The following is a 21595-nucleotide window of genomic DNA, read 5'->3' on the forward strand; positions in this document are numbered from 1 at the left end:
AGGCACTATGATCAATGAAAATCGTTATTGTGAGACTTTACGAAAACTATGGCGAGCCATCCAAAACAAGAGGCAAGGAATGCTTTCGAGAGGAGTTGAGCTTCTTCACGACAACGCCCGCCCGCACACTGCTGCTTCAACTCGAGAATTGCTGGATCAATTCGGTTGGGAAATCTTTGATCATCCGCCCTATAGTCCAGACCTTGCTCCTAGCGATTTTCACCTTTTCACTAAGCTGAAAGACTTTCTGGGTGGTACGCGTTTTGGAAGTGATGAAGAGTTGAAGAAGACAGTGAACACCTGGCTTAATGAACTGGCGGCAGAGGAGTATAACACGGGAATTCTAAAGCTAGTGAACAGATACGACAAATGTTTAAATGTAGGTGGTGATTATGTAGAGAAGTAAAGGAAGCTTCAGTTATGTAAAAGACTTCGTTTTTTCAAATAAATATATATATATTTTAATTATTACAACAAAACGTCGTTATTTCCTGGATCCCCCTCGTAGAAGTGCATTTATTTTATACTCTATACTCAAACCAAGAAATGGATTCGGAACACCTCAAAATCTGTGCTTCAGTGGCTAGTCATGATAATATCTTTGAAAAATATTGGAGTGCAAGAGGTCAAATGACTTTATTGTCAAACACCTGGCATTAGAAAACAACAACAACTTTAATAGAGAACAAATCCAGACCATCTTCCGTGCTGTCAGATAAATCATCAACATTTTTCACTGTTGATGAATTTAGTAATGATTTTGGGTTTTCCATACTTTTTTTAATGATACTTTGAATCTCCAGGAAATAAACTCTTGAAGAAAAAAGGTAAGTCAATTTTTTTTAATGTAAAGGGGGAAATTACGCCAAGAAAATGAAATTCTGAAAAATATGTCCTAAAAATCTTTGGGGGCAAACTAGTCTATAGCATTTCGTTTATGACAAAACATTACCGGTAGGAGATAAAAATCATAAAAAACTGTGTTAGCTGGTTCCAAACAAACCATCTTTTTTTTATGAAGGTTCATTAATATGAGTAGAAAATTATTACATTCTTCAAGCATCCTCATGGTGTTTACCGAAAATGTGAAACAAAAATTAGTTACTTTTCAGTTACCATTACTCATTAATTACACACTAGCACAATTAAAAAATATGAATCACATTTCTTACGATGTCATCAGACTTGTTTCTTAAGTTCTCTGATCTCCATTTCAATGGAAGTACAGTCAACTTGTCTCCCAGTCTTCTAGACTGTATTAGACCAACATATGCAATCACTGACTTCCAACCACCACAGCTCAGGGACACCCACAATGATTCCAGTCTTTTAAATTTGTTACATTTCGTTACTTCCATTACCAACGGCTTAAACGAGTTACTTTTCAGTTACTTTCATTATCTATAGACATCTTGATATATATGAAATAATTTAGGTTCTGAATATGAAGAAAAACCTTTACACAGATTACCACTGTACAGAGACAGCCATGCCGAAGAGCTTTTCAGTATCATCTGTATACTTTGTACAGTTGACTCCGGTTATAGTGAACCTCTGCGGACCAGCATATTTCGTTCACTATAGCCGAGGTTCACTAAAACTGAAGTGTCTCCCTTTTATGCTACATACTACTGACGTTGCTACACATAGAGTATTAATGCCCGTTTGGGACAGATCACGTTCAATATCAGTACTAATGTTCACTGTATCTTCCAACTTAAACATTTTACACTTCGATATCCTGATGTTCACAGTTCGAAACTTGAATCTAATCTGGCCATATAGGTAGTAGGCACTGACCGATTTCGCACCTCTTCCCACTAGAGTTATGCTACTGTGTACTCGGCCTTGGAATTTCCCCGGGTTCACTTTTACAAAGATGCGGGAGAAAGGATTGAGGACCATTATATTCTAACCCTTCTTGTATTTACCCTTTGGTCATCATTCTACTCTCTTTTATAAAATAAAACATTCTTCCTATTCTTCTAATAACCTCTTTTAAAAGGAGTCAGAACTACAATCTTTTCTATATCCCTCACTGAGTACACTATTCTCTTTAACATGTTTCAAGCTGTCCAGGAAACTAAACAAATCCTTAGTCTTTCAATGCACATATTCTTCATCACATATTCCTCCCTCTTGTCACATATTCACATATATGCACATATTCCTCAGTTGTTTAAAATTAGGTTGTTTAGAAATATTTTAAATGCACAGAATTAGTTTTTTTAGGTATAATTTTTATTTATTATTATTATTATTATTATTATTTTACACAGTCATTGCTTTATTTTTTCCATTAACACTAATATCTAGGTAATTGTCATTGTCTCAATGTAACACGTGCTGTGCTGATCATACTAATTCTACTATTCCTTTAGTTGTGAGATTATATTCATATGCATTCTTTTTTTTTTTAAGTTAATACTTGTATACCAGAATGCACTTTCCTGTTTGTGATTATGTATTCAGTCTCTTTTTTTTATTACATATATTTTTTTTATTATTGTTATTTTAAAGTTAATACTGATTGTGTATATGTATTCAATCTCTCTTTTTTACTTAATTATGTTTATTATTATTTTTAAGTTAATATTTGTATACTGGTATGTATTTTTCTGTATGTGATTTGATCTTGGTTGAGTGGAAGAGAAGGCCTGATGGCCTTAACTCTGCCAGGGAAAATAAAACTATTATTATTATTATATTCTTGGAAGTTTATAGGAGAAAGGTTTTCCTAAATTACCATTTTGGCCATTTTGAAATTACATTTTCTTGGGGACATTCTAGTTTTAGGTTCACTATAACTGAAGCGAGGGTTCACTATAAATGGAAATATTAATGTAATTTTTAATGTATGCGGGTCGGGACCAACAATTTAGGTTCACTATAGCCGAATGTTCACTATATCCAGAGCTGACTGTATATTGAGAAACTTTCCTCACCTGGACGAGACCTCTTTGCTGCAGGTGAGGCCGGGTCGCCATCTACTGACATATGTTTGGTCTTGCGTTCCAACTTCCCCACACCTTGCCGGTTTGAGGTATCTGCTGCAGTCACGGTCTGTGAGCTTGGCGTGAACATGTGGGGTGCACGTGCTGGAGGCTGGTACGGGTGCATCAAGATGCTTCCCAGGAAGTCTCCCACCTCGTCCTGCAACAATGTGAGGGGGGTTAGCACTCAAATGTAGCCGTAAAAACAGCTCAACTTAAAACTTGCTGCAGGCTGACTCACCAAGATGCAGCGATCAATCATACTCTGTGTCACACCCTCCATTAGTTTCTTGGTTTTGCCCACTCTGAGCTGGTCGTCTGCGGATCCCACCACTACCAGCCCAGTCTCCACCCTCATACGCTCGCGAACATCCTCCACATCTTCTTGTCTGTAAGAAAATTATAGTAAATCAAACCACAGAAGTAAGAAAAAGCAACATATTCATGTCAAATCTTCAGGTTTTCAACTATGGCAGTTAGTAATGCAAGACTGCAGAACAATCAATCAATCAATCTTCTTAATGTATCCAGCTGTTTGCTGACAACATAAAGTCCACTATAGTCCACTGTAGTCTATTCAGTTGTTGTTTTTCACGAGAAATGAGGGGTATTTTGATCAGTGTTCATTATAGATGCCTGTTGCTAGTAGCCAGAGGTGGGGTGTAGTCAATATATACTGCAGGGCTGTGTCTTCTGCAACTGGTACTGATGATTTTAATTTACTTCTTTTGTGGTTTATGGGTGGACAGTATAGAAGAATGTGTTCCAGATCTTCATCATGATTATTACACCACAGACAAATAGGATTATCAGAAATGTGAAATCGGTGTAGGTACAATTGAGTGACAATGTGATCTGTTCTGGCTCTTGTTAAAAATGTTTGAACATGTCTGGGCAAGTTTTTGTACATTTCCAAGTCATTTGGTTTCTTTTGTACAGACTAAAATTTTTCCTTTGTCAGAAGAGAGCCAATTATTGATCCTTAGGTTTGTAAAATGAGACTTTACTGAAGCAAAAGCACTGGATAGAGATATCACTTGAAGAGGTCTTGGTTGCAAATATGTTGCCTGTTTTGCAATATTATCGACTTTCTTGTTTCCAGATATACCACAATGACTAGGTATCCATTGAAATGTTATTTCCTTTTGGAGTTCTTTTAGTTTACGTAGTTGTTTCTGAAGTGGAATAATTCTATGTGCATATAGGTTTGGTACATATTTAATTATATTAAATATAGCCCCCTTGGAGTCGGTAAGTATGCAAATAGATTTTTCAGAAATTTGAATAACACACTGAAGAGCAGCATCAATAGCTAGCAATTCAGTGTCAAGACTGGAGGAGGATGAACATGGTATGAAATAACTTTCTTGATATTTTGGAATATAATACCCTGCTCCTAATGTCCCATTATTAGGATTTAGAGATCCATCTGTATAAATTTGAAGGTGATCCTTATATGTACTGCAGAGTAGTTCCATGGAATCTAACTAAAGAATGTATGGAGGATCATTTTTGGAATGATTTCCTGGAATTTGTATGCTATGTTCTGGAATCACCCATTTCCATGGAGGAATTTCGTTCACAACTGGAGTTTTAGCAATGAGTGTGTCTGTGATATAGATTGGTATTTCTTATTTTTTTATTTTATAGAAATTACACAGGATATCATCTGACAGTTTGAAGAATATCTGATATCTGGATGAGGCTTGCAATTTTAAATGTATTTTTAGATCCTTTTGTAATATATAGTGTCTGAGTGGTTGAATATTACATTCAAGATTGCAGAACAAGGCATGAATCATCTACACTGAAATTCACTCAAGTCTCGAGTTTCATCTACTTCTCACTCGGCATACGAGACAGAGTTCACTTACCGAGCAGCTGCAGAGTTTTGGCCAATAACAAAAAGGACTGGACAATGCAGATCCAGAAGTGTGTCATTGGGTTCCCCTCGCTTCCCCTCCACTGTCATCATAGGGAAGCCAAGACATACCACAGCTGTTGCCTGCTCCAGCAATGCCACCTGCCAACGAATCAGAGAACATTAACTCAAAAGCCTGCTACTGCTTTATTATGCTTTCAAGTAGAAATACTGTAGTTTGCTTGCCTCCAGACCCAAGTATTGTAGGCACCGCCATCTGGATACCTTCGCCTAGCGTCTCGTTGTTAACTGCCTGCTCTATGCTGCCGATTTTGCGTATCATAGATGGCAGCAGCTAACACACCCTTCACGCAATCACGTACAGTACAAGAGTTGTATGAATTATCCGGTAACACATAAAAATTTCAACTTTTTTGTTTTGAATATTATTTTTATGAGCATGCATGAAAATAAAATTTTAACTAACACACATCCTGTTGGCATAGTTCACAGTTTCAGGACCTTCCTAGACAGCGGTTTACTGTAGCACACATATCGGAACACATTTTCTGTTTCTTTTTTTCCGATATTTGATAACAATGGTCTAACAAATTTCACAATGAGTATTTCGCTAACCATCTTTTGATGACCTGAGACACTACACTTCAGTAAATCACACTGAGAAAAGGGTGAAATCATTTCCACTATTTTCTATTGATGGACCCACTTCATTGTTGATTATTTGTCGTTCTTCTCGATGTATTCTTTCTTGTATTTTCCGAGGAGTTTTCTTGCTTTTCTGAACATAGCTTGGATAATCAAGATATATAGTTGGTACAACACCAGGCTTTAAAATCTTTCTTTTACTCGTACAATTTTCCCTATAGTCTTCTTCTTGGAAATGAAGGCTACAAACACGTGCATAATCGGATGGAATCCACTTACTTCCTTGGGTATCACCTTGTCTTCTTATAACAGCTAGCCATCTTTCTCGAAGTTCTTCGGCTGAAGGAATTTCATGAAATCTTATTCCTACCGAACTAGGTTTTCCCTGTTTGGATTTACAAAAAGGCGCACAACAATTAACCATTTTCAATTATTACTACATTTACGACTATGTAAATCTGTGCTCAAACACTGACATGTATAGATACACACTGCTATACACCACACCATTGTACTGATACATGTGCGTTGGGTGGCGCCAATAGCGGAGAATTATGTCAATACATGTGTACGGCGGGTTCCATGTTAAACTATAGCATAGATCAGGTAGTTAACAACGAGACGCTAGGCGAAGGTATCCAGACGGCGGTGATTGTAGGTTACAATACAGCTGAGATTAATGGATTTTTTAAATAAAAAATCAAAGTATATAGTGTCTGTTTTTTAACCTTAACACTAAGCATCACTTCACTGGCTGCATCTGTATTATGATTGAGTTTCCTTTACATGCCCTGCACTTTGCACACTGTCTAAAATCAAGGCCTGGGATATATCATTCAATTTAAATCCTGTCCAAATTCAACCTCGCAAATTTCTAGCGCAATAATTAACAATAGATCCCTATCAGAAACAACAACAACCAAATTTCTTGGCTTAAAAATCGATTATGTGTTAAATTGGAAAAATCATATTAAAGAAATTACCCCTAAACTAAATTCAGCTTGTTTTGCTATTAGATCTATGCAAAAGGTAGTAAATATCAATACCTTAAAAACAATATACTTTGCATACTTTCACTCGGTAATGAGTTTTGGAATAATATTCTGGGGAAATTCCACAGATAGTAACAGTATATTCCTATTACAAAAAAGAGTGATTAGAATAATAGTAGATACCAAATCTAGGGAATCTTGTAGGACTATTTTCAAATAATGCCCATGGCTTGTCAGTATATCTTTTCATTAATAATCTTCCTCTTATATAATCGTGAAAACTTTGTAACTAATTCAACAGTTCATAGCATAAATACACGTCAAAAAAATGACTTTCATACTCCATCGGCAAGTCTATCATGCTATCAAAAAGGAGTGTGTTATATGGCAGTAAAAATTTTTAATAGCCTCCCTACTGATATAAAAAATGAAACTCAAAACATAAGATTATTTAGGGCCAAATTAAAGAAGTACCTAATTTCTCATGCCTTCTATTCTGTAGGTGAATTCATGACATTCAATAACACTTCATGAAATTGATACTAAAACTTTGTGTTGTACTAGTAGACTATATTGTAAATCTCATCTGTATCTATTTCATCTAGACTGTGACTATAAATTAAGACTTTATAATAGTATTAAGTTTTTTGACTTGTTCCATATTCTAGCTGTGAAGCAATGTATGAATACCATGGAATGTTACTAAATACAATACAATACAATACAATCAATTTAACACAGGACAAACGTAAGACAAATGAAGGTACAAAGCGAGTTAAACCTAAAGTTACTTGCACACAATAAAATTTGTCTTCCAATTCAATACTTTAAAAGAAAATCTATCAAAAATTGATCAATACTGAAAAAGATTTGCCAAAGACTACTTCATATTGCTAAAGATTTGACAAGGTTTTAAAATATGTGATCCAAGCTCATAGTAATTGAAATAAGCCCAGCTACCAAACATTACAACATAAATATGTAAATCCTTTGGAGAATAACTGGGCTATACAAAACAATATTTGTACTATTTAACAGTATGGCACACTAAAACGAAGAATATTGCAATTGCATATTGTTCTCAAACAAAATATTCAGGATTAGTATTCGCCTAAGTTATAGGTTAAAATCTTTTTCATTTATTAACACATGTACTGTTACTTATTCGAGATATCTGCTACTACAATAAGACTTCATCTATACGTTTATATGGGGAACTGAAGAAAAAACAGCATAAGTAAGAAAAAAGGTGTAACTGAAATGACATTTAATAACATCTGAAATAGCATTTGAAGACTATATGGGGATAACAAGTTTTTTTTTTAATTTTAGTAGGTTATTTTACGACGCTTTATCAACATCCCAGATTATTTAGCCTCTGAATGAGGTGAAGGTGATAATGCCGGTGAAGTGAGTTCGGGGTCCAGCACCGAAAGTTACCCAGCATGGAATAACAAGTTAAGGAAGCAAAATTTTAATAAGACAGATTTAGAACTTCATAGTTAAGTCTATGATACAGTACTCAAATTTATAACACATATTATTGAAGAATGTAAGATTATTTGTAAGAAAGCTTAGCTGCTTAGAGCCAAAGCTGGCTGATATATTAAGGCGAGTTCACACATAGCAAACAAATGAATGATGAAGCAAAACTTTGTTAATTGATGAACTAGTGGACTTACTCGTGTTAAATATGTAATATTTGTCCGGCTTACAGCTGTTTCAAAATGGAAAACTTTGTTGTTCATTCGCTGTTCAGAGAAACGTACAAATCATCAGCAAATGGTCAGAGAACAGATGATATAATTACAGCAAATGTAGCCATTGTTATTATAGACAGTTTAACAAAAAGCAAGTTAAAAAACAAAAGGCAATGGCAACAGACTCCACTCTATGAAAGTCGCAATTAATATAGAGGCACTGACTTGCTTCATGATTTATGTGGAATAGAATCAGAACAGTTTCAAAACTTCTGTCATATTTCAGAAACAGACTTAGAAATATTACTGTGCAAAATAGGACCATAAAATTTCCTGCTCCTTATATAAATCAATAAGTTTGATAACAGCTTCTTCAGTCCACTCCAGTTTCGACATCCTGTTGGTGAAATTAAACAGTTGCGTTCTGCTACGAACTGCAAACAAGTGGCAAATCATGCCCACAACGAATATCAACTTCCTTTAATATACTGACAAGCAATGGATCCAGTGGATCAAGGAATTTTTAACTTGTCGCACTCAGAGAGTACGGGTAGGGGAGGAATTATCGAACCCAATTGAAATTACTTCCGGGGTCCCGCAGGGGAGTGTCTTGGGGCCTCTTCTATTCTTGGCTTTTGTAAATGATCTGCCAGTTAATATCTTGTCTAGGGTTCGCTTATTCGCGGATGATTGTATGTTATACAGGGAAATAAAAAGTCATGAAGATACTACTCTTCTCCAGAATGACCTTAATAGAATAAATGATTGGGCAATAGCCAACAAAATGAAAATAAATTCTCTAAAGAGCAAAGCCATCAGCTTTACAAGGAAAAGAAATAAAATAGTCGCATCGTATACGTTAGGGGGTGAAACCATTCCGGAAGTTAACAAATGTAAATACCTCGGAATAACATTTAGCAGCGATCTCGGCTGGGGGGAACACGTTACAGACACAGCGGGAAAGGCATGGAGAGCGTTACACTTTGTGATGAGGGTACTAAGGAAAGGCTCTGATAAATCCAAAGAGATTGCATATAAATCACTAGTACGTCCAGTAATGGAATATGGTGCAGCATGTTGGGATCCTTACAGATTAGAACATATTAAGACACTGGAAAAGATTCAAAAACGGGCTCTTAAGTGTTGTCGGAAAAATTCACCATTAAAATGGGACACACTCACGGACAGGAGAACGCGAATTCGATTATGCGCACTGTTCAAAACATACAGAGGTGAGCCTGCCTGGAGAGAAATAAAAAATAGGTTGCAGCCGCCAAATTACTCTTCAAGGAATGACCACTCATATAAATTGAGGGAAAGAAGGCAGAGGACAGACACTGGAAAGTTTTCTTTTCTCAATCGTACTATCAGGGACTGGAATACTTTACCTGCAGACTTACTAAAGGCTTTACCAACAACCAAAAATGCATTTAAAAATAGGCTTAAGGACCTTACTAATAGACGGTAATTATACACAGTACTTAAAGGGTGTAAATGATATGTTGTTATTGAAGTGTTGTATCAGTGAAGAATTATGTTGTGTCAGTGAAGTGTGTTGTATCAGTGAAGAAGTATGTCGTGTTAGTGAAGTGCGCTGTGTAAGTGAAACGTGTTCCTGTCAGTGAAGCTTTATAGGTTATAGTGGCAGTGCAAAGTATTTGAACAGTGAAATGTTTTTGAAGTGTTAGTGAAATCAGGATAGAATCAGTGAAATGTGTCGTAGTTCCAGTGCAGTGAGTGAGTTGACAGCGAAATGAGTGTAATGTTGAAAGGTACTTGTGCAGATATGAACATATACTCGAGGGTTTTAGTTCGATCTTAGTTTTAAGATACAAATTAGAATATTTCAAATGTTATTTTAAGTGATCGTTTCATTTAATTTAGTATATTCTCTGTTGTTGTTATTATTATTATTATTATTATTATTATTAGTATTAATTATTAGTATTATCATTAATTGTATTTTTAATTAATAATTTTATTATTGTCATTATTGAGTGTAATTAGCTACCACTGCCACCGGGTATATACCCATTGCAGTGTGAATAAATACATACATACATACTACAAAAGGCAAACTAAACAATTGGTTTGCCTTTACTGTGTTGTCTACACATTTCGATTTCAGTCAGTGAATGCATTCGTTTGTCACTTGCTACATGTGCACGCACCTTTACATTTCGAACTCCAATCCAAAAAGTTTTACGAAATTGACTTACCTTGTCCTTCCAGCGTGATCTTCATTTAATAACATGCTATTATTTTATAAAAAGTCAAGTTACTTTGGACTGCTTGCTCTTAAGGAATAAAACATCATCATCATCATCATCAATGGCACAACAGCCCTTCATGGGCCCTGGCCTTCTTCAGAAGTTTTCGCCATTCCTCCCTATCCAATGTCAAACTTAAGGAATAAATCATTCCCTCATACTGTTGCAACTGTTTCATAATTTATTCAGTTACATCATGGTGTGTTTGTTACAAATTGTTTCACTGTTTCTAAAGTAGTAACAACGTCATTAAGGACACAATACTAACAATACCATCTCATCGCACCTCCTCATACTCATCTTCTTTCACAATAGCCCTGCCAAGACTCTGGAATTCGCTACCTGCTAGCATCAGGGACTGTCGAAATAAAATGGAATTCAAACGCAAACTTACTAGGCACTTGGTCAGTAATTGATTTCTTGTAAATAGTTTCCTTAATCTATCACAAAATATTTCAATATCCAGTAATTTAATCGCTATACAATTTTGTTATTCTAGATTTAATTTGTAATTCAGTAAATATAAAATATTCTTTGTTTCTCTATGATAAATTATCTAGCTTTAATTAGTCAGGTAATCTTTTCGTACTCTGATTTTATTGTAATTTTAAATTTAATACTAATTGTAATGTTATTTGTAATTGTAATTATAAATTTAATATTAATTGTAATTTTATTGTTCATATTATAGTTGGAATCTCCTGGTAGAGGGGCAGAGAAGGCCTGACGGCCTTATCTCTACCAGGTTGAATAGATAAATACTACTACTGCTAAAAATACAAGATTGTTGAATTTCCATGAATTTCAAAGCAGACACCATCTTAACAATGAACACATCCTGTATTTTCGCGTTCTTACATTTTCACGCAGGCTGCAAAACGGTATTTGTCGAATACAGGAGGAAGAGCCATTAATCCTTCCCATTGAAGGCTTTAAGGAACCAACCTGGACAAATACCCAATGTCCCATCCCTACCTTCCCGTGGTGCAGCTGTTAGTAAGCATAATTTTACGAGCTGAACTAAAGGGAGGGGCTACTCATCAATTAGCACTGGTCAGCTTGATGAGTTAATGGCCGAATTTGGTATAATTTTCCTCTATCCAATACCTAATTCCCTCTTTACCCTTTCCTATCCAGTCCTCTGACTGAACTCTTACTTTCTTCGACCCCGACGGCATTAGAGCATTCGAGGCCTAGGGGTTCATTTCACTTTCCTTCCTCCTCTTTCTACTTTTCTGTTCCTAGTGCTGACCTGCTATGGCACTAAAATCGTCCTCCAGTGGCTTAAGGAGGGAAAGCTGGTGATCAACAAGATCTCCCAGCTAGGTCCAATGGACCCGTCGACCAACAGCAGGTGTGGCCCTCCAGACATTCTGGGGGTTGTGTGTGAATAAAGTAGCCACCAAAACATTAAAATATGGTGTTCACTTAAATCGGCTACAACTTGCCATTTTCAATCTCAAAATCTGTGCGTCAGTGGCTAACCATGACAATATCTTTAAAAAATATTGGAGTGCAAGAGGTCAAATGACTTTATTGTCAAATGCCTGGCATTAGAAAACAACAACATTGTCATGCAAACCAAATTTTGAGCAAATTTGTTTTTTAATTGTATAAATGACTTTTTGTATCTCCTGGGGTTTAAAATAGATCATATAAGTGTAAAAAACGTACAAACTAAGAATGTATAACCAAAATAAATTAACATGGAAAGTATAGGAATTTTGCAGGGAATTCGGAAAAAAAATGCATAAGTCCGAAACATATAAAAGAAGTTTTACTGTAATAATTACACATGGCACTCACCTGACATGCTATTGCAGCTCCGGTATTCCAGCCAATCAGGATGATAGGTCTACCTGGAAAGTCAGTTCTGAGCTCCCCTATCTTGGACCTGGTGGCTGCTATCATCTGGTCGACACAGTTCGTCATAGTCATGCGCGTGGTCCCCACCCCACTCTGCATCACCACGGTGATCACCTGGCCAAGTGTGGACAGGTGTGCAAACCACTGCTGAGCTCGCGTGGTCTGCATGGAGCTGCTGCTGGGGCTGGAAGGCGTGATCACCAGGATAGGATGGCCTGGCAGCTTGCGCTACATTCACACAACACAACCCACAGTTACCACAGAGGTTCAACACTCACATGAAACTTTCTCCTAACTAAGTAGAATACAGGAATCTAGGCTACCTGTTCCACATTTTCCCTCCTTCCCTCCTTGCAGAGGCATAATCAGGGAGAATGAGACCAACGTAGGCACTGTCTCCTAACCAGAAAACCAAAATTAAAGAAAAATATAACTGTAATGTACACATTAGCTTATTCATTACAATGTACAGTAAAATCTCATTATAACGTACATCAGAAAATAATATACTTTATTTTGAAAAGTACGTTATAACGAAAAGAGGAAGTCTTATCCAAACAAAGTTGTTTTGATTTTACTTTAGATAATCCAAAGTTATTCCACAACATATCTTACATACTACAACCATGGATAAATATATAATAGGATGCGAAACTGCGGTCAGCACCATCTGGCGGCGGGGGGCTGAAATAAGATGATCAGCGCCCAACGTCGTAGGTGGTGAGCATTAGAACTACATGTTGGGTACATTACCCAGAGTTCTCTATTTATCCATTCGAGATATTGTTCGAGGAGAGAAGATGGCAGACAGAAACTTGCTAATAAGTGAACATAAAGTGATACTACGTGTGTGTATAAGCAGTGTATATTAAACAGTGACGTTTATGGACATTGTAAAAATAGTGTTGTTGAATGTATTGTAAAGTAATAGTAATATAATAAATTGAACTATCTAAGTAGCTCTTGCAGACTTTTCCATTTTTTTTTTTCATTTTAGTAGGTTATTTTACGACGCTTTATCAACATCTTAGGCTATTTAGCGTCTGAATGAGATGAAGGGGATAATGCCGGTGAAGTGAGTCCAAGGTCCAACACCGAAAGTTACCCAGCATTTGCTCATATTGGGTTGAGGGAAAACCCCAGAAAAAACCTCAACCAGGTAACTTGCCCCGACCGGGAATCGAACCCGGGCCACCTGGTTTCGCGGCCAGACGCGCTGTTACTCCACAGATGTGGACTGAGACTTTTCCATTGCGCTGTACAATAAATACCCAAAGAATACAATCCCAATTATCTAATCTTTTGCTATATTTTCTGTCTGTCTGGTTATATTTTAATTGGGTAGTGTAAAATAGATCGTCTCTTTTATCTTCCTCTTTGCTCTGATAAGAATTTTCAGTAGAAGATGCTGTGAGGAATAAAAATTGTAAATGTTTTATTTTAAATTGGGTTAGTTTTCAATATCGATGAGGGCGGGAGGCAATACTTTCTGCAGTTTAACATTTTCGTCAACAGATGCGCTGCTAAATGCATGGAGTAATTAGTTACTCTTTTCGCTACTTGGTGCGCTGCTAGATGTAATAACGCCCCTTCCCCCAACAGGTGGCAGCAAGATCAATTTCTACAACAGCACCTCTAGTATGTGTTACGGGAAACTCAGTAAGTTTCTCATCCTATTATATATTCATCCATACTACAACTGGGTTTATAATTCATGTAAGATTGAACAAGTTAAGAAATCCTCTACACCTATACAAAAGTATAAGTAATATAGAGGGTGAATCTTAAGTAATGTCATTAATTTCTGGGGGTTAATCTTTGAGATGTTTCAAACAAAAAAGTTTACTGGTAATACAATTTTGCATGTTTTTGCTTCCTATTCGAAATAAAAATTGTTTTATATAAATATCTCATAGTGTGTTTCGAGAAAGCCATTGATTCAATTCCCAATATGCTCATGAATTTAAAACAACAGTGTATTATGACAAATTATTGAAAGAATATACAGAAATTTGTTCCAAACATGGTAAAATTCCTTTGCAGATTGGTGATAGTGAAATGGTACTTGGCGAGATGAGGCCATAGATTATCTGACATTCGCCTTACAGTTGGGGAAAACCTCTGAAAAAATCTAACCAGGTAATCAGCCCAAGTAGGAATCGAACCCGTGCCCAAGTGCAACTTACGATCGGCAGACAAGCACCTTAGCCAACTGAGCTAAGTTAACTTTATGACCAGTTCACACATCACTAGACAAAGGTATGCAGGACTACCAACCGGCTTGTGCTGGCTCAGGCTGCCCGCTGCAGGATCCCACGGCCTCTTCAGCAGGTTGCTAAGGTTGTCAGTACTGGCTGGACCAGTTTTGCTGGCAAGAGTGGACACCGCTATCATTTTCTCTACCAGTGCAGGAACTTTGGCTTTCAGAGACTGTAACAAAGGACAGCAAGGTATTTGAAGAAGTCATAATAACTACAACAAGCAAAATGTTCCGAGTTTTGACACGGCTGACTTATGCTAAACTTCTCCAAGTGGCTGGTTTCTAACGAAGTCACAGGCTGTTTTAAGTAGTCTCTGTTTAAATAATATTTCCAATTCATACATCCTCTATAAGTGCACCAGAAGGTCCCACTATATACACAATGAGGAGACAAACCATAACAAGGCAGCAAATATAGACGATGAACACGTGTGTGTCAGAGGGAAAGAAGAGATTCACCAAGGAGGGAGGAAAAGATACCTGGTTCTCGTCAACAAATACCAGTCTTTTGTTGTTGATGGGAAGAAATAAGGGACAAAAAAATCTATAATTTGAGAGGTTGGTGTGTAACTAGTGGGAATGATAAAGAACAACAACACATCAGAAAATTGTAGTGGCACCAAATTTTATACAATAATTAAAAAGTTACTTTATATATTTTTAATTATTTTATAAAATTTGGTGCCACTTTGGTACTTTTTAACTTCGTTCTAGAATATGCCATTAGGAAAGTTTAGGATAACAGAGAGGGTTCGGAATTAAATGTGTTACATCAGCTTCTTATCTATGCGGATGACGTGAATATGTTAGGAGAAAATCTACAAACTATTACAGAAAACACAGGAATTTTACTGGAAGCAAGTAAAGAGATAGGTTTGGAAGTAAATCCCGAAAAAACAAAGTATATGATTATGTCTCGTGACCAGAATATTGTACGAAATGAAAATATAAATATTGGAAATTTATCTTTTGAAGAGGTGGAGAAGTTCAAATGTCTTGAAGCAACAGTAACAAATATAAATGACACTCGGGAGGAAATTAAACGCAGAATAAATATGGGAAATGCCTGTTATTATTCGGTTGAGAAGCTTTTGTCATCTAGTCTGCTGTCAAAAATTCTGAAAGTTATAATTTATAAAACAGTTATATTACCGGTTGTTCTTTATGGTTGTGAAACTTGGACTCTCACTTTGAGAGAGGAACAGAGATTAAGGGTGTTTGAGAATAAGGTTCTTAGGAAAATATTTGGGGCTAAGAGGGATGAAGTTACAGGAGAATGAAGAAAGTTACACAACACAGAACTGCACGCATTGTATTCTTCACCCGACATAATTAGGAACATTAAATCCAGATGTTTGAGATGGGCAGGGCATGTAACACGTACGGGCGAATTCAGAAATGCATATAGAGCATTAGTTGAGAGGCCGGAGGGAAAAAGACCTTTGGGAAGGCCGAGACGTAGATGGGAAGATAATATTAAAATGGATTTGAGGGAGGTGGGATATGATGGTAGAGACTGGATTAATCTTGCTCAGGATAGGGACCAATGGCGGGCTTACGTGAGGGCAGTGATGAACCTCCGGGTTCCTTAAAAGCCAGTAAGTAAGTATTAAAAGTTCATTAATACAATGTGGTTTGTATTTTATACCATTTTCAAAACCATTAAGTGTTTCTCTTCATCTGAGTACAAAAAAAAAACCTTCAGACAAAGCTACAAGACCCAGACTCACCTGCAGCACGTCGAGGTAGGCAGCGAGGTACTGGCGACTGAGGTTCTCGATGAGCGTGGCGTGCAACCACTGGGTGAGCCGCACGTCCCAGCTCACGCTCGCCAGCATCTGCCGCACCCTGCGCACTGTCTTGTCCACCGTGATGCGCCGCAGTACAGGCTCGTTCCAGTTGCCGGCCTGGGCCAGCCTTGCTAGCCGGTCAGCTTGCAGTAAGCGTACCATCTTGTTGAACAAGCGATTCTGCACTGGGGTCCAATTCACCCTGAAAACAACAGTCCAGTCATGGAGGGCACTTCACTTTATTATGAGAATCTTGAGAAAGGCTAGCCCCAAATGGAGGGAAATAGCATATCCTAACGTTAGTGCGACCGTTAATGGAATACGGAACTACATGTTGGGATCCCTATAGAATATATCAGATAAATTCCTTAGAAAGAATCCAGTATAGGGCAGCTAAATTTGTTAAAGGTAAAAGAGAAGATGGAAACGATACGATAAAAGAACTTAAATGGGAAACTTTGGAAAACAGACGTAGGAAAACTGGAATAACATTATTGTATAGAGCACATCTAGGTCAGAAAGCATGGGTAGACATAACGGCTCGGTTAGAAAAGCCAACGTACTACGGTAGGAACGATCACGATTTTAAAATCAAATGTAGGAAACAGAAAACGGATGTAGGTAAATTCTCATTTTTAAATAGAACTATAAATGATTGGAATGACCTACCTGCAGCGGTCTTTGAGGGCTGTCCTTCCTTAAGGAGATTCAAGAATAACTTAAAAAGTTGTGTATAAACTGTAAATTAAAATTAAGGTGACATTTAACATTTAATTTTTTAAGGTGACATGTATTTATTTAGCCTGACGAGTTTACTTCCTTGGTTTGAATTGTAAAATATTTAAAAATAGCGTGTAAGAGGGCCTTAGACTAGAAATGTTTACATTAAATAATAATAATGATTTATTTAACCTGGCAGAGTTCTGTAGTTCTGTTTATAAGTATGCATAAGGATGCAATTATTTGACTTATTTGAGCTGTTGTATCAGTGAGGCGAGGTGAGTCAGTGAAGTTATGGTTTTACAGTGCAGTGAATAGTTCCCCAGTGATAATTTATAGCGTCAATGGAATGTGTTCTATAGTGTCAGTGAAATGTGTTACAGAGTGTCAGTGAAATGTGTCCTAAAGTGTCAGTGAAATGCGTCATAGTGCCACTACAGGGAATGAGATGAGAGTAAAGTGAAAGACTATTGAAACTTATGTAGGGCCTAAACATAATTATGTAGGTTGTATTGTAAAATTAGGTATTTTATTTATGTTTTATTATTATTGTGTTAAATTGTATTGTGTATTCTTATTGTATTGTGTATAAAATTTTTTTAAGGTGACATGTATTTATCTAGGCTGACGAGTTTACTTCCTTGGTTTGAATTGTAAATTATTTAAAACTAGCGTGTAAGAGGGCCTTAGACTAGAAATGTTTAGTTTAAATGTAGTTCTGTTTATAAGTATGCATAAGGATGCAATTATTTGACTTATTTGAGCTGTTGTATCAGTGAGGCGAGGTGAGTCAGTGAAGTTATGGTTTTACAGTGCAGTGAATAGTTCCCCAGTGATAATTTATAGCGTCAATGGAATGTGTTCTATAGTGTCAGTGAAATGTGTTACAGAGTGTCAGTGAAATGTGTCCTAAAGTGTCAGTGAAATGCGTCATAGTGCCACTACAGGGAATGAGATGAGAGTAAAGTGAAAGACTATTGAAACTTATGTAGGGCCTAAACATAATTATGTAGGTTGTATTGTAAAATTAGGTATTTTATTTATGTTTTATTATTATTGTGTTAAATTGTATTGTGTATTCTTATTGTATTGTGTATAAAATTTTTTTAAGGTGACATGTATTTATCTAGGCTGACGAGTTTACTTCCTTGGTTTGAATTGTAAATTATTTAAAACTAGCGTGTAAGAGGGCCTTAGACTAGAAATGTTTAGTTTAAATGTAGTTCTGTTTATAAGTATGCATAAGGATGCAATTATTTGACTTATTTGAACTGTTGTATCAGTGAAGTGAGGTGAGTCAGTGAAGTTATGGTTTTTACAGTGCAGTGAACAGTTCCGATCAGTGATAATTTATAGCATCAATGAAATGTGTTCTATAGTGTCAGTGAAATGTGTTGTAGAGTGTCAGTGAAATGTGTGCTAAAGTGTCAGTGAAATGCGTCATAGTGCCACTACAGGGAATGAGATGAGAGTAAAGTGAAAGACTATTGAAACTTATGTAGGGCCTAAACATAATTATGTAGGTTGTATTGTAAAATTAGGTATTTTATTTATGTTTTATTATTATTGTGTTAAATTGTATTGTGTATTCTTATTGTATTGTGTATAAAATTTTTTTAAGGTGACATGTATTTATCTAGGCTGACGAGTTTACTTCCTTGGTTTGAATTGTAAATTATTTAAAACTAGCGTGTAAGAGGGCCTTAGACTAGGAATGTTTAGTTTAAATGTAGTTCTGTTTATAAGTATGCATAAGGATGCAATTATTTGACTTATTTGAACTGTTGTATCAGTGAAGTGAGGTGAGTCAGTGAAGTTATGGTTTTTACAGTGCAGTGAACAGTTCCGATCAGTGATAATTTATAGCATCAATGAAATGTGTTCTATAGTGTCAGTGAAATGTGTTGTAGAGTGTCAGTGAAATGTGTGCTAAAGTGTCAGTGAAATGCGTCATAGTGCCACTACAGGGAATGAGATGAGAGTAAAGTGAAAGACTATTGAAACTTATGTAGGGCCTAAACATAATTATGTAGGTTGTATTGTAAAATTAGGTATTTTATTTATGTTTTATTATTATTGTGTTAAATTGTATTGTGTATTCTTATTGTATTGTGTATAAAATTTTTTTAAGGTGACATGTATTTATCTAGGCTGACGAGTTTACTTCCTTGGTTTGAATTGTAAATTATTTAAAACTAGCGTGTAAGAGGGCCTTAGACTAGAAATGTTTAGTTTAAATGTAGTTCTGTTTATAAGTATGCATAAGGATGCAATTATTTGACTTATTTGAACTGTTGTATCAGTGAAGTGAGGTGAGTCAGTGAAGTTATGGTTTTTACAGTGCAGTGAACAGTTCCGATCAGTGATAATTTATAGCATCAATGAAATGTGTTCTATAGTGTCAGTGAAATGTGTTGTAGAGTGTCAGTGAAATGTGTGCTAAAGTGTCAGTGAAATGCGTCATAGTGCCACTACAGGGAATGAGGTGAGAGTAAAGTGAAAGACTATTGAAACTTATGTAGGGCCTATACATATGTAGGTTGTATTGTAAAATTAGGTATTTTATGTTTTATTATTATTGTGTTAAATTGTTATTGTGTTAAATTGTATTGTGTATATAATTGTATTGTGTATTGTAAATTTTGTTGTGTATTGTTTATGATTTTATTGTGTATTGTTTATATTGTGTATACCACTGCCACTGGGTGCTTGCCCACTTGCAGTGTAAATACATACATACATACAACTTTTCACTAATACGTTTACTGAGAGATCCAGTTCTCCTCTTGTAACAGTTACTGATTAATAAATTTCTGGATTTTCCTTCTTACTGATCCATTAATTCCAGCCATTCCATTATGAATTATGTAATGACACAATAAAACAATTTAATTTCAAAAGATTTCTCATTTGTGCTGTCCATATATTTGTGGTATTCACCTCCTACTGTATACAATTTCATTTGAATGCTTGGTTTCCAAGTGTTGTAAAGGGCCGCTCCAAAATGAAACATAAGCAGCCACTCACACGTAGTGGCATCGAATTGAACCAAAGCAATTTCCGTTACAGTTTAAAATGGATTTCATAATAGCTTTGGCACGATTATATGAAGGGGCGGAAAAAGAAGAAATAAATATTCAAAACAAAGAAAGGAAATACTAGATTTATGAAATTTTTTAAACTACATTTACATATGGAGAATTTTCCACTTTATTTCACTATCTACTGAGAGATGAAACAAAATTCAGTTCTTTTGCACTTTTTCAGATTTTAATTTTTATCTGATGTTTTCGTTAATTTGTTTATTTTGCTCCAAGGATTATCACGGACATAATTATTACAGTAGTACTTTTGTATTTTGTCATATTATCATCATCATCCATAGCGCTACAGCCCGGATCGGGCCTCGGCTTCCTTAAGAATTCTTCTCCATCGGTCTCGATCTTTAGCCACCGTCCACCAGTTCTTCACTCCAAGCCTCTTAATGTCATCCATAACACAGTCTATCCATCGTAGCTTTGGCCTTCCAACTCTTCTTCCTCCAGCAATCCCATGTTCCATCACCTTCCTAGGTATTTCACATTCATCCACTCTCTTAACATGCCCTGCCCATCTCAGACGAGCAATCTTAATGGATGTTATTATATCGGGAGACTCATAAAGCTGGTATAATTCGTTGTTATATCTTATTCTCCAAGTTTCACCATCCCTTACAGGTCCAAAAATCCTTCGCAATATCTTCCTTTCGAATGCGGCCAATCTAAATTTATCCCTTTCGCTAAGAGGCCACGTCTCTGATGCATAGGTCAACACTGGTTTTGTTTTGTCATATAATAGTAGATAATTCTGAAAAAGATTTATTACTTTTTCTATGTTCATATTACTGGTAAGTTTAATTCTCTGTGTAAGCACTATTTCAGCAATAACTTTCAACAAACAAATTACGCTATCAAAAATGAATATTGCTCATTTGTTTTTTCACAAAGGCTTCACGTCAGAGAACATATGATCATATTCGAAACAAAAAGTTCTGGCAGTGAAATAAATATTCTTGCTTGGGAATTCTATGGGATTTGATGCACGCTCGCACACACATACTCAAACTGAAATGTTAACAGGGCACGGCAAAACCAGAGCATACCTACATAGATTTAAAATTATAAACAATCCAACATGCCCATGTCAAATTAGCCACCAAACGGTAGACCACTTATTGTTCGATTGCAAACTCTTAGATCAGGAAAGAGATGCTTTAATCGCAGCTGTATTAAGAACCGAAAACTGGCCACCTAACAAAGACGACCTCATAAAAAATATACTAAGAAACTTATACAATTTGTAAATAATATACCTTTTGAGAAAATTAGCCAGATGTAGAAAAAAAAAAAAAAATAGAATTGCAAATAAGAATGTAAAATATAAATTGTAGAAATTGTAAATAATTGTAAAACTAGAGTATCATAAAAAAACGATAATT

The 21595-nt window shown here is 36.1% G+C and overlaps 1 protein-coding gene across 2 annotated transcripts in view; it reads right to left on the bottom strand.

The window, feature by feature from the left end:
* Rcd1 (Reduction in Cnn dots 1) overlaps positions 1-21595 on the bottom strand; it is a 70273-nt gene that overhangs the window by 40608 nt on the left and 8070 nt on the right. For both annotated transcript variants that reach the window (XM_069846632.1, XM_069846631.1), the window contains exons 5-10: positions 16339-16600; positions 14626-14778; positions 12289-12576; positions 4868-5016; positions 3235-3382; positions 2946-3153 (exon numbers count right to left, since the gene is read on the bottom strand). In XM_069846632.1, the coding sequence (XP_069702733.1) occupies positions 2946-3153; positions 3235-3382; positions 4868-5016; positions 12289-12576; positions 14626-14778; positions 16339-16600 (1208 nt within the window). The remainder of the gene's footprint in view (positions 1-2945; positions 3154-3234; positions 3383-4867; positions 5017-12288; positions 12577-14625; positions 14779-16338; positions 16601-21595) is intronic.

This window comes from Periplaneta americana, chromosome 15 (assembly GCF_040183065.1).
Source record: "Periplaneta americana isolate PAMFEO1 chromosome 15, P.americana_PAMFEO1_priV1, whole genome shotgun sequence".
Taxonomy (NCBI): Eukaryota; Metazoa; Arthropoda; class Insecta; order Blattodea; family Blattidae; genus Periplaneta; species Periplaneta americana.